The sequence below is a fragment of the Theobroma cacao genome, chromosome 8 (assembly GCF_000208745.1).
Source record: "Theobroma cacao cultivar B97-61/B2 chromosome 8, Criollo_cocoa_genome_V2, whole genome shotgun sequence".
Taxonomy (NCBI): domain Eukaryota; kingdom Viridiplantae; phylum Streptophyta; class Magnoliopsida; order Malvales; family Malvaceae; genus Theobroma; species Theobroma cacao.
In genome coordinates this window covers 5,026,518-5,037,237 of record NC_030857.1, presented here as the reverse complement: position 1 = coordinate 5,037,237, position 10,720 = coordinate 5,026,518, and the positions used below count along the sequence as shown (strand labels likewise).

The 10,720-nt window shown below is 37.0% G+C and overlaps 3 protein-coding genes across 6 annotated transcripts; 2 read left to right on the top strand and 1 right to left on the bottom strand.

The window, feature by feature from the left end:
- On the top strand, positions 1-3,963 carry LOC18592118 (cytochrome c oxidase subunit 6b-1). Of its 2 annotated transcripts, none has more exons than XM_007018653.2 (5): positions 1-232; positions 1,329-1,631; positions 1,757-1,839; positions 1,941-2,022; positions 3,528-3,963. In XM_007018653.2, the coding sequence occupies exons 1-5, from the start codon at positions 191-193 to the stop codon at positions 3,579-3,581; spliced, it is 564 nt and encodes a 187-aa protein (XP_007018715.2). In that variant the 5' UTR covers positions 1-190; the 3' UTR covers positions 3,582-3,963. The 2 variants fall into 2 exon arrangements, with proteins under 2 accessions (XP_007018715.2, XP_017981183.1); XM_018125694.1 differs by having other exon boundaries at positions 71-232; positions 1,344-1,631.
- Positions 5,088-6,318, bottom strand: LOC18592117 (histone H3.3). Its single transcript, XM_007018652.2, has 5 exons — positions 6,209-6,318; positions 5,985-6,056; positions 5,804-5,880; positions 5,618-5,708; positions 5,088-5,514 (listed from the first exon to the last, which is right to left on the bottom strand). Exons 2-5 carry the CDS (start codon positions 6,054-6,056, stop codon positions 5,344-5,346), a joined length of 411 nt encoding a protein of 136 aa, XP_007018714.1. The 5' UTR covers positions 6,209-6,318; the 3' UTR covers positions 5,088-5,343.
- LOC18592116 (serine--tRNA ligase, chloroplastic/mitochondrial) lies at positions 6,925-10,557 on the top strand. 3 transcript variants are annotated; one of them, XM_018125693.1, is made up of 10 exons: positions 6,925-7,271; positions 7,346-7,494; positions 7,608-7,701; positions 7,797-7,945; positions 8,046-8,138; positions 8,575-8,754; positions 9,114-9,280; positions 9,412-9,546; positions 9,624-9,712; positions 9,936-10,557. In XM_018125693.1, the coding sequence occupies exons 1-10, from the start codon at positions 7,037-7,039 to the stop codon at positions 10,184-10,186; spliced, it is 1,542 nt and encodes a 513-aa protein (XP_017981182.1). In that variant the 5' UTR covers positions 6,925-7,036; the 3' UTR covers positions 10,187-10,557. The 3 variants fall into 3 exon arrangements, with proteins under 3 accessions (XP_017981182.1, XP_017981181.1, XP_017981180.1); XM_018125692.1 differs by having other exon boundaries at positions 9,624-9,717; XM_018125691.1 differs by having other exon boundaries at positions 9,624-9,717; positions 9,912-10,557.

The following is a 10,720-nucleotide window of genomic DNA, read 5'->3' as shown; positions in this document are numbered from 1 at the left end:
CCTTATTTGAATTTTCCCATATCTCGTTGCGCTATTGACTGTCGCAGTAAAACGGTAAAGCCACTGAAATCCTAACCTAACATATCCCTCTGTCTCGACATATTATTCTGCTTTGGCCGCCTCTCTAGAACTCAGCCAGCAGCTGATAAAAACACAAAACAGGACAGCCCGATCGCCTCCTCTTCCGGCAATGGCGGAAGCTCAAACCGACAAACCCCTTTCCCTATCTGAGGTACCTTTTTTACTCTCTCTGATTTAAAATTTGTTTTCATTTCTTCGAAAGCAATAATTGTAGTATATTTTAATCCTTGTAGGAATGGCGAAGTTGGATCTTTGTTGCTTTTGTTGTTTTTGCAATCTTAGAACTGTTTTGGATCTTCAATTTGATTTTCAGAATTAAGCTTGTTTAATTGAAATGAACGGATCTGACAGAGTAGTGCTGTATATTATTGCTGATATTAAAACATTATGAAGAGTTTATTTGGTGGCTTGAGCATATCAGCTTTTTGAAGTTTTTTGATGGTGATTTGATTAAGTTTTAATTGTCTATTCTCGTTAACTATTCATAAACAATTAAGGTCCAATTTTCTTGAGCATCATCATGAGCATGTGATTAACATAATTTTTTGCAACATTTTTTTAGAATAACTCGACGAAATTACTCTAAGATTTGCCTTAAGATTCGAGCCTATCATAAATTCATAATAAACACCAATAGGAATATGCTGTGCACAGTGTTGGTTTGTTGAGGGGCTGCATTCATGATGGTCATTGAAATAACATTTGGAGCTAACGCTATTATGTTTTTCACAAGTCGTAGTTCTTACTTAAACAAGTAATTCTAAAATATGGATCAGATAATATTCTGAGCAAAATTTTTAGTGGTTTAAGCATCCAACGCTTTTGACAAAGAACACGTTGCAGTTTTCATAGGTCTTGTGCTCATGTCAACCATATAGTAACACTGCATGAACATTGCAGTTTAGGAACTCAAAGCTTTTGAGTATGTTGTGTGAAAAATAATGTTTATCAGCATTTTCAAATGATGATTTGAACTTTCTATCATCTTCTACCTGGCTTGCTATTCCTTATGGAACAGCCCATTCCTGCTAAATTTAGTTAGGATGCAACCTTGTTTGCAACTGTTGGTCTTGATAACTTCCCTGGCATTTCTACTTCTCTTGCTTGTAAAGCCTTTTGTGTAGCTGAGCTGGTACTAAGTTCTCTGATGCTGTGTTTATAAATGTGTGTGTGTATTGTTGGGGGGTAATTGTTTGACCTAATTATGCTGGAAACCTATTTATATTCTTTAATGATTTGATATGAAGCAATATCTGCTGAAGGAGAAAGAGGAGAAATCAGATGTGGCTACAAAACCAGCAGAAGTAAAAGAGGTTGAAAGTCCAGTCAATGCTGCTTCTGAGGAAGTTGTCATTGAGAAAGTGGAGGAGACTCCTGCTTCTCCAGTTGAGGAGACCATTGTGGCCCCTCCTGCTGCTGCTGAAGAAAGCACTGGAGCCAATCCTGCTACTGAGAACAGTGGTGAAGATGCTCCAGCAGCTGCGGACGAAAGTAGTGAGCCTACTGCAGAGGAGAACTCAGGTGATGCTGAAGAAACACCAGAGATAAAGGTTGCGCTGCTGAGCTTGTTTACTAAGAACTTCATCTCTGCTGCCTCCAAATTCCTTTTTGGGTATACGATACTCATCTTTACATGCTAGATTGCTTCACTAACATACTGTGGTTGCATGTTCAGCTTGAGACTGCCCCAGCAGATTTTCGCTTCCCAACTACGAACCAAACAAGGCATTGCTTCACAAGATACATTGAGTACCATCGGTGAGTTAAACTTGGTTTATGAATTGTTTTGTATCTTATAAGGGTCTGCTTTCTTCTAGCTCTGCTTCTTGACATGCCTTTTATCTTTTCATCTTATATAGCTGCGTAGCTGCAAAGGGAGAAGGTGCACCAGAGTGTGACAAGTTTGCCAAGTATTATCGTTCCCTATGTCCTGGAGAATGGGTGTGTATTTTTTCCTAGAAACCATAATGCAATTCTTTCTATCATAACCAGATGCATAATGGTTTTGAGTTTTGACTGTTATCGGATATTTTCTGTTTGTTGCTCTTATTACATGAGTAAAATCATGGAATGCCTTATGGTCCCGCATCTTTTTGAGAGAGGTTTTGCTAAATTAACTCTAAAATGTGAATATCAGTTACAGATGAGATGATGTTGAAGGGCTGTCAACATAACTGTCAAATAGGAGTTGAGTGAATTTAGTTGAATTTTTTTTTTTTTATATGTTTTACTGAGCTCAAGTGCCAGAAAGTTGATAGGGATGGCATGAAGAGATGCCAGTGATGTAAAACCAATTTGGAAATCTTCCTACTTGTCTGGTGGTAGGCTTAGGCGTAAGAAAGATTTCTTTTAGGTGTTTGTAATTGGAGAAAAGAGAAGAGTTTAGGCTTTATGACTTGGATACAGGAGTCAAAGTTGCAGGTGTAGACCTATTTAGGTTGCAAGCGCAGATGGATATTTCAAGGAAATTCATTGTAGCAAGAAGTTTAGGGTTTAATGGGCAGGATAAGTGGTTTCATTTGTAAGAATATCGGTTTGAAAATTTGTGAAGGAATTAGATTGATAGGATAAGGAAATAGATTTGGATTTTTGATTGCATTCATGCCTTAGGAACTAAATAAGTCTTCAATGTTTGTCTAGGCCAACTAAGATACAATGCTTGCGTAGGAAACTAACTAATAAATAGATAAAGATAGACTTAAATTGGGAGGAAACAAACGACTGTTAAAAGCTAGAAATGATGAGCTCAACTGAATACCAAAATACACCAAACTAGTGCATTGCTGGAAATGGTGGATTGTTCCTTGCACGCAAATTTCCTAAATTCCAAATTATAGGTGATACAGGTAAAGTATAGTCTGTTTTTCAATGGCTGCATTGGGATTTAAATATTATATAGTCCAACTTTGAACTGTTTTTTGAACCAAGTCTTTTAATCTTATAATCATTTCTTCAGTTGAGCTAAAGTTAAGTAGAAAAAATTAGATAGGGTTCATCATTCCTTGCTAGAATTGGAGGTCCTCAGATTGTGCATTGTCAATTGATCTGGACACTTTTGTTTAAATCTAACATTGAAGAAGAATCAGAATGGAGGGCACAGCTAAAAACAAAGAGGCAGTGATGAAAATGATTAGTTTTGCTTGCTCAAGTCAATTTTTTCCCATATTTTTTAGGAATGGGAGAATATTATACTTTAATTAATCCATTCTTCCAACCCCAGTTTAAACTATTTTAATGAGTATGATATGTTCTGGTTGCTGCGGGTGAAAATTACAGAAGAAGATGCTTGCTCTGTAACTGGCTGCTTGTATTAGTTTTCTATCTTAATATGTTAGTAGAATTAATACCTTATTGCACAGTTGATTGATATGTTTATTTCCCATTTGTGGGCCACTGCTGTTATTTGATGTTGCTCTTTGAGCTAACAGTTGACTCTTCTTTTTCAGATAGACCGATGGAATGAGCAAAGGGAGAACGGTACTTTTCCAGGTCCTCTGTAGATGGTACCTGTCAGAAAGCCTTATCGTGGTTTTCTTCTGTTATATGACCAGTTCACGGCAGATGAATTTCTTGAATGGAAAGAGAGTTTTTAAGGAAAAGTCCTATTTGAATGGACGAGGTAATAAGAAATTTTTGCATGTAAGATAGACTAGATCAAGGATGATACAATGTGTTGCTCATAAAATGAAGTTATTATTCATCGGTTCCATGATGAAAGCTTTTTTTCCTTTTATTTTTTTCTGCTGCAACTATCATAGTTGCAGGTTATTGAGGTAAACCATACTGTAATAAAACGAGCATGTAACTCTGTAATGGCCTAGATTTCAGTTCATTAATGATTTCTAAACTCAGCTTTGCAGTGCTGAAAATTCCAGTATTGAAGCATTTCTGGTGTGTGCGTGTGGGTTTTTATGTATTTTTCCAAAGATCATAGGCAAAATATTAAGAGTTTCTTGTGTACATGTGTGTTCTAAAGACAGGTATTGTCCTCGGTGTGAAGAGGGAAAGATGGTATGGTGGTAGTGGTATAAATGGCTAAGGTGGCAATCGATGGTGGAACTAACCAATATTTTGTCATCACCTCGGTCATAGAGTATTATTATGCCCAGGGTGGGTTTGTTTTTCTTCTTACGACCTTTTTGTGATATGCGAGAAGATGGCGGAGAGAAAGGGAAGCAGAGAGAGTGAGGCTGAGGCAGAGTTGAGAATGGAAAAAAAAAAGCACATGTCATGGCAGGAGGCATGACCATGTAAAACCCGTTTGGGTTTTCAAAATTGAATGAATCATGCTTTAGGAACATCGTTGTCGTTGAATTAAATGAATGTACTGCAACACAAAAACATGACCGAAATGTGTTGAAAGTCAAGGATTTGGAAGGTCTGTTCTTTATTTAGATGAATTTAATAGATTACTCATCAGCAAATAGCAATAATCCCCTGCTCAATCACTTGTGCGTCTGCGTCTATTATGTTCTGCTTTTGGTCCTAAAACAGCACAAATTTGGAGGGTTCTTTTTCCCCAACTTTTTTAGCTTGTGACTATTTGAAAATTGAATGAGCTTATGGTTTTGCTTAGGGTCTCGCGTTTTCTTAACACTAAGCAAGAAGCCCAAAGCATTTACGGGTCTCTGGTGCTTTGGATATTGGCTTACCCAAAAGAATTTGGGCTTTGCTCTTTGCAAAAGGTTTTGGTTTGGGCCAAGGTAAGAACCTAGAGCGGACGTAGCTAAAATGGAAGGCCGCTAAAGTACTTGTTTACCAACAAAGCGTGAATGAGAGGTTGATTTTAAGTAAATAATATCCTATTGTCAAAAGAAGAGTTCACAGAAACTTTGGCTTGTGCAAGATCGTATCAACATTGAACCCGAACTGTATTTTCCGTGTTGGATGAAGTCCCCTAATGTAAATTTTCTCTGTATCGCCTCATTTGACTTGAAACCGTCAACCAAACCGTGCGACAAACAGGGATTTTGACTGCCCAACTTTATTTTTGAAGTTTCGTCCAATGAAATTCGAACAGATAATACCATCGATGAGATTAAGAGATGGCAAAACTTACCAAACAAAACTATATTTAGCTTAATGGTTTTATAGGAAAGCCACCTAAATGAATACGAATCAGAGTCAAATTAAGGGTTCTTACAGCATCAGAAATCGATGAAATCCACCCTAAATTGAATATTTATCCAAGTCCTATGAAAAAAAAAAAGAGACAAATATCCTAACAACAAATCAGCCGATTACTACATCATCTGGAGCAAATCAAGCCCTTTCACCACGAATCCTCCTGGCAAGTTGAATGTCCTTAGGCATGATTGTAACACGCTTAGCATGGATGGCGCAGAGGTTGGTATCTTCAAACAATCCAACAAGGTATGCCTCTGCTGCCTCTTGCAACGCCAGCACAGCATGGCTCTGGAAACGCAGATCGGTCTGCAAACCACAAAGACCAAACAAATTAACCATAAATCAACAAAAACATTCATTATTATTCATAAATTCAAATTCAAATATTGATTAAAAACTAGTAGTATACCTTATAGTCCTGGGCAATTTCACGAACAAGCCTTTGGAAAGGCAGTTTCCTGATGAGAAGTTCGGTACTTTTCTGATACTTACGGATTTCACTGCATCCAATGGAGAATCCCAAATCAGATTCGTGTAGGAAAAGAAAGATAAAAATTCAATTTTAAGAAAAAAAAAAGAGTTTTTAATGACTTACCGAAGAGCAACGGTTCCAGGACGGTATCTGTGAGGCTTCTTCACGCCTCCGGTTGTTGGGGCCGACTTGCGAGCAGCCTGTGAAGGCAAACAAAAAAGAAAAGATTTATCTAAACCAAAAGAAAAAACAAATCAAATCGAGGTAAATTTACAAAACCAAAAAATTAAAGAAGATATAAAACCTTAGTGGCGAGCTGCTTCCTTGGAGCCTTACCGCCGGTAGACTTACGAGCAGTTTGCTTCGTACGAGCCATCTATATTGACCATATTATATACCAATTAAATCCCCACACCAAGAAAAAAAAGAAAAGATATTCCCTATATTTCTACCAAATTTCTTCAAAAGACTTACAAGAATCGATTAAGAAACATTAGGAAAACAAAAAATCAAAGCTAAGACGCTTACCCCAAAATATGCCGATAGAGAGAGAGCTTTGGAAAAGAGAGAATTTTCTCGATACGACTCGGAAACTTGAAGGCGAGAATCTAATTGAGAGCGCTAAAAGTCGTACACTATTTATAGGCGGCAAAGGTGGACAAAAAAAAGTGACTGATCCACTTTTATTCGTTAGTGATCGGACGGTTAGAAGCTGTCTCTGCTGTGTTTCTTTGAGCCTCGGTGAACGGCCTAGATGGGCATTTAAGATGTGTCCTGGATCAACGTGGAGAGATACTCGCTTCCTATTGGTCCACACTATTGAACTAGACTGCTTTTTCGCAACAAATTCGCCTGGCTCCGCCGACCGCCGGAACGACGCCGTTCTTCTCCTCTGAGGCTTAAAGCCTCTTAATGACAAACATGGCCGTAAAAGCGGCGCCGTTATCGGTCTCTTATAGAATCCATTTCCCTCGGGACAGACGAACTCGTGTTTTCATAGAATTGCCCAAATTATTTGAAACCCGAGGTCTACTTTTCTTCCTTACCATTTTTTATCAATTAGTTTTCAATATATTTTATTATGGTTATTATGTTTAACACAAATGATTTATGATTAATGAATAAATTTCACATAATAATTATGTAAAAATAAATTTCTCATACGTCGTCGTTTTTAGCTCCACCCAGGCCCTCTCAACCCCTCCATCCAGCTACAATAACTTTTGTACCTTACTTAAAAATATAGTATAGATAGATAGACAGATAGATTGCTTTTTAATTTCTACGAGTAAAGAAGATAACTTTAGCTGAAAATATAAGAAAACAGAGAATCATAGTTGAAGCCGAGGCGAAGTTATGGCGTTACAGTGTCGTTTAAGTGGGACGACAATCCAATCCCTAAAAATGGCGACGATTCCAATCTTATCCTCCTCGTCACGCTTCATTTTCCGACCACTTCCCCAAAGTCTAAAACTCTCTATATTTTCCCGCCACAGTCCTCCAAGAACACCTCCCATCACTCTTCTCATTAGAGCACTTTCAGCCCCCGCTGTGGCAGCCGCTCCCGCCACAGAAATCTCCGATAATAAAGGTAATTACATTAAATTGTTAATCTTTTATACAATTTAAAAATTCAATCTCTGATATTTTAAATTGTCTTTGTAGTTGTAAAGCCGCAATGGAGGGCGGCGATAGATTTCAAGTGGATAAGGGATAATAAAGAAGCGGTTGCTATTAATATTAAGAATAGGAATTCGAATGCCAATTTGGAGTTTGTGCTTGAACTTTATGACAAAATGTTGAATCTTCAAAAGGTTAATCTTTTCGTTGTCTGCTTCATTAATCTTCAAAATGAATGCAATAATGTGAAAGATTTTTTTTTTTTTAATTTCATAATACTTAGCTAATTCTTGCTGACAGATTGCAGGAAGTTGAGCGGCTTCGAGGGGAAAGGAATACGGTTGCAAACAAGATGAAAGGCAAATTAGAACCTTCTGAGCGTCAAAAGCTCATAGAAGAAGGTGTTGCTCAAATGTTTTGCTGTTTCTTGGTGTCGTTTTTGTGGTCTAGTTGTTTTGGTTTTTGAAATGTGTTTTTTTGCGGTTTTGTGATTCAGGAAAGAATCTGAAGGAAGGACTTATGACTTTGGAAGAAGACCTTATAAAATTAAGGGATGAGCTTCAGCTTGAAGCGCAATGTATACCAAATATGACTCACCCTGATGTTCCAATTGGAGGGGAATGTAGTTCAAAGTTGAGGAATATGGTATCGATATTGCTTTGATTAGTTTCTTGTGTTTTAGTCATTACATATTGTCTTTCAGGTGTATTCATAGAGCTTTGATGTTTAATTTGTATTATTCTAGGTTGGTAGCCGCCGTGAATTTGACTTCCCAATCAAGGATCACCTTCAAATTGGGAAGGAACTAGATCTCTTTGATTTTGATGCTGCTGCAGAGGTATTTTTTCTGTTTGGTCTAGGGTATGAGAGCATCTCTAATTTGTTGATGTGTTGTATTAAGGGTTTTTATTGGTAAATTAAATTAAATTTGATTGTTGTTTACCATAATTTTAGTCAATTAATTGCCTTCATTGCCTATAACTAATCTTGATCTTGTGTAGGTTCAGTGCATTATTTTCAATTAGAATGGTGCTGGGCTAATTAACAAGTCATTTCAGTGAATCAACGCACTGGATTGAGTTGTCTCTTGAATTTTGTGTCTCACATTGTAATCTGAAACTTGTAGGTGTTATAATGTGGCACCAGAGTTTCTAAACTCTACAACTTTTGTGGAACCTTGTAATATTAAATATAAAAATTTGTTTACTTCTTTTCAAATCTTGGATTATATAGCAAATTTCAGCTAAGGTTTATGTATATTGGTTGATGTACAGGTAAGTGGTTCAAAATTTTACTACCTGAAGAATGAAGCAGTGATGCTGGAAATGGCCCTTGTCAACTGGACCCTGACAGAAGTCATGAAGAGGGGATTTACACCACTGACAACACCAGAAATTGTGAGGTCATCGGTTGTTGAAAAATGTGGCTTCCAACCTCGTGGAGAAAATACGCAGGTTTGCATATATTCTTGTTGTAGTCCCTTTTATGCAAAATAAGTGTTACTTGCTTTATTAAATATCTAAGAAAATGGGTATTGTTTTGGCACAAATCACCAGTCAAAGCTGTTGAAACTCTATGAACCACTTTGATCATGAGCTGGATCACTAGTTTGGTCGGTGCAACCAATAGCTTGGATTCAGTTTGAAATGGGGGCTACTCATTTTTTTTATTGAGCTTTTTGAATCCACATCTTACATTCTGATGTCAGAATACTTAATTTCTCTACAGAGACTATTTTAAAGTTGGGAGTATCATGTTAATTTAGTTAGGATTTCATGGTGGTTTCTTGATACTTGTTTCAAACACTGAACAGGTTTATTCCATTGAAGATAGTGACCAGTGCCTCATTGGCACTGCAGAGATTCCTGTAGGGGGAATTCATATGGATTCTATTCTTTCCAAGTCCTCATTACCCCTGAAATATGTGGCATTTTCCCATTGTTTTCGTACTGAGGCTGGTGCTGCGGGCACAGCAACAAGGTGATCAGCTACCTTAAGTTTCGATGTTGTTTTATCCATATCTCACTATAGTTCCTGCACTTGGGGGAATTTCTTAAATAGCTGAAAAGACTATATTTCTGAATGAACTAACTCTTTCCATTTTTTACCAGGGGTCTTTATAGAGTACACCAATTCAGCAAGGTGGAAATGTTTATTTTATGCAGACCAGAGGACAGTGATATGTTCCATGAGGAGCTTATTAAAATTGAAGAGGATCTCTTTTCATCTCTAGGATTACATTACAAGTATGGACTCTCGTTAACCTTGATTTACTCTGTACTGGTTTTGTTCTTTTATTTCACAATCTTTGCTTTCTTGGCAGAACTTTAGATATGGCTACAGGGGACTTGGGTGCACCTGCTTATCGTAAATTTGATGTGGAGGCATGGATGCCAGGTTTAGAACGCTACGGTGAGGTATTGAAATAACCTTTTCTGCTTCCTTATGGCACGTTGAAATTCTGTCAATTTCACTGGCTGTGGATTTTTGCTTTTGCAATGATATATCTTGAAATATGAAATAAATTCTGTTTGTTGAGGCAAACAGTTAAGCATTTTGAAATTACCTTTGAATCTCTTTTTTATTTATTGGAAATACTTTTGAATATTAGGTATTACACATTTTCTCTAAACAGATATCAAGTGCGTCAAATTGCACCGACTATCAAAGTCGCCGACTGGGAATCCGGTATCGCCCATCAGAATCAACATCAACAAATTCCAAAAAGGGTCAAGCCAGCCTTGCTACAACCAAATTTGTTCATACATTAAATGCAACAGCATGTGCAGTTCCAAGGATGCTCGTGTGTTTGCTGGAGAATTTTCAGCAAGAAGATGGTTCTGTTATTATTCCAAATCCATTAAGGCCATTCATGGGTGGGATTGAACTTATATCTCTTAAATCCAGATAAATAGTATTTGTGGTATCACTCATAGTGATATTTTCCACAAGTTTAGGCATGTAGTCTCAGAAAAGAGAAGGGAAAAAGGAAAAAAGAAAAAGGAAGAAAATATATAGAAAGTTAATGTAGGTGGGAAAACAGAAAAAACTGAAAGGAATATTTTTCCAAGAATTGGAGAGCTATTGATATTTCTGAGGTCTTGTTGACTTTGATTAATTATTGATGGTTCAGGTTTGAACATTAGCATTATCAGTTGCTCTTAGTCAAATTGCTGAAACAGCTTGTTGATGTTGCAACCTCAACCAGCTGGCTGACATTTGTGAGCTAATTTTGAAAATTGAGCCTTTCCGCTTTACGGCATGCACTTTAACCATTTATGGTTTAAATTTCCAGCGCTTAGTGTGTAATCTTGGTAAGATATCATCTTCTTATATATATATATATATATATATATATATATATATAGATGAGACCAAGTATATANTCATCTTCTATATATATATATATATATATATATA

Excerpts from the sequence above, each read along its gene's own strand:
- LOC18592118 (XM_007018653.2), top strand. The coding sequence starts at position 191 with ATGGCGGAAGCTCAAACCGACAAACCCCTTTCCCTATCTGAG. Across the intron at positions 233-1,328 it reads AACCCCTTTCCCTATCTGAG|CAATATCTGCTGAAGGAGAA; the intron begins GTACCTTTTTTA and ends TTTGATATGAAG. Across the intron at positions 1,632-1,756 it reads AAGAAACACCAGAGATAAAG|CTTGAGACTGCCCCAGCAGA; the intron begins GTTGCGCTGCTG and ends TTGCATGTTCAG.
- LOC18592117 (XM_007018652.2), bottom strand. The coding sequence starts at position 6,056 with ATGGCTCGTACGAAGCAAACTGCTCGTAAGTCTACCGGCGGTAAGGCT. Across the intron at positions 5,881-5,984 it reads GGAAGCAGCTCGCCACTAAG|GCTGCTCGCAAGTCGGCCCC; the intron begins GTTTTATATCTT and ends TTGCCTTCACAG. Across the intron at positions 5,709-5,803 it reads CCTGGAACCGTTGCTCTTCG|TGAAATCCGTAAGTATCAGA; the intron begins GTAAGTCATTAA and ends CATTGGATGCAG.
- LOC18592116 (XM_018125691.1), top strand. The coding sequence starts at position 7,037 with ATGGCGTTACAGTGTCGTTTAAGTGGGACGACAATCCAATCCCTAAAA. Across the intron at positions 7,495-7,607 it reads AAATGTTGAATCTTCAAAAG|GAAGTTGAGCGGCTTCGAGG; the intron begins GTTAATCTTTTC and ends GACAGATTGCAG. Across the intron at positions 7,702-7,796 it reads TCAAAAGCTCATAGAAGAAG|GAAAGAATCTGAAGGAAGGA; the intron begins GTGTTGCTCAAA and ends TTTGTGATTCAG.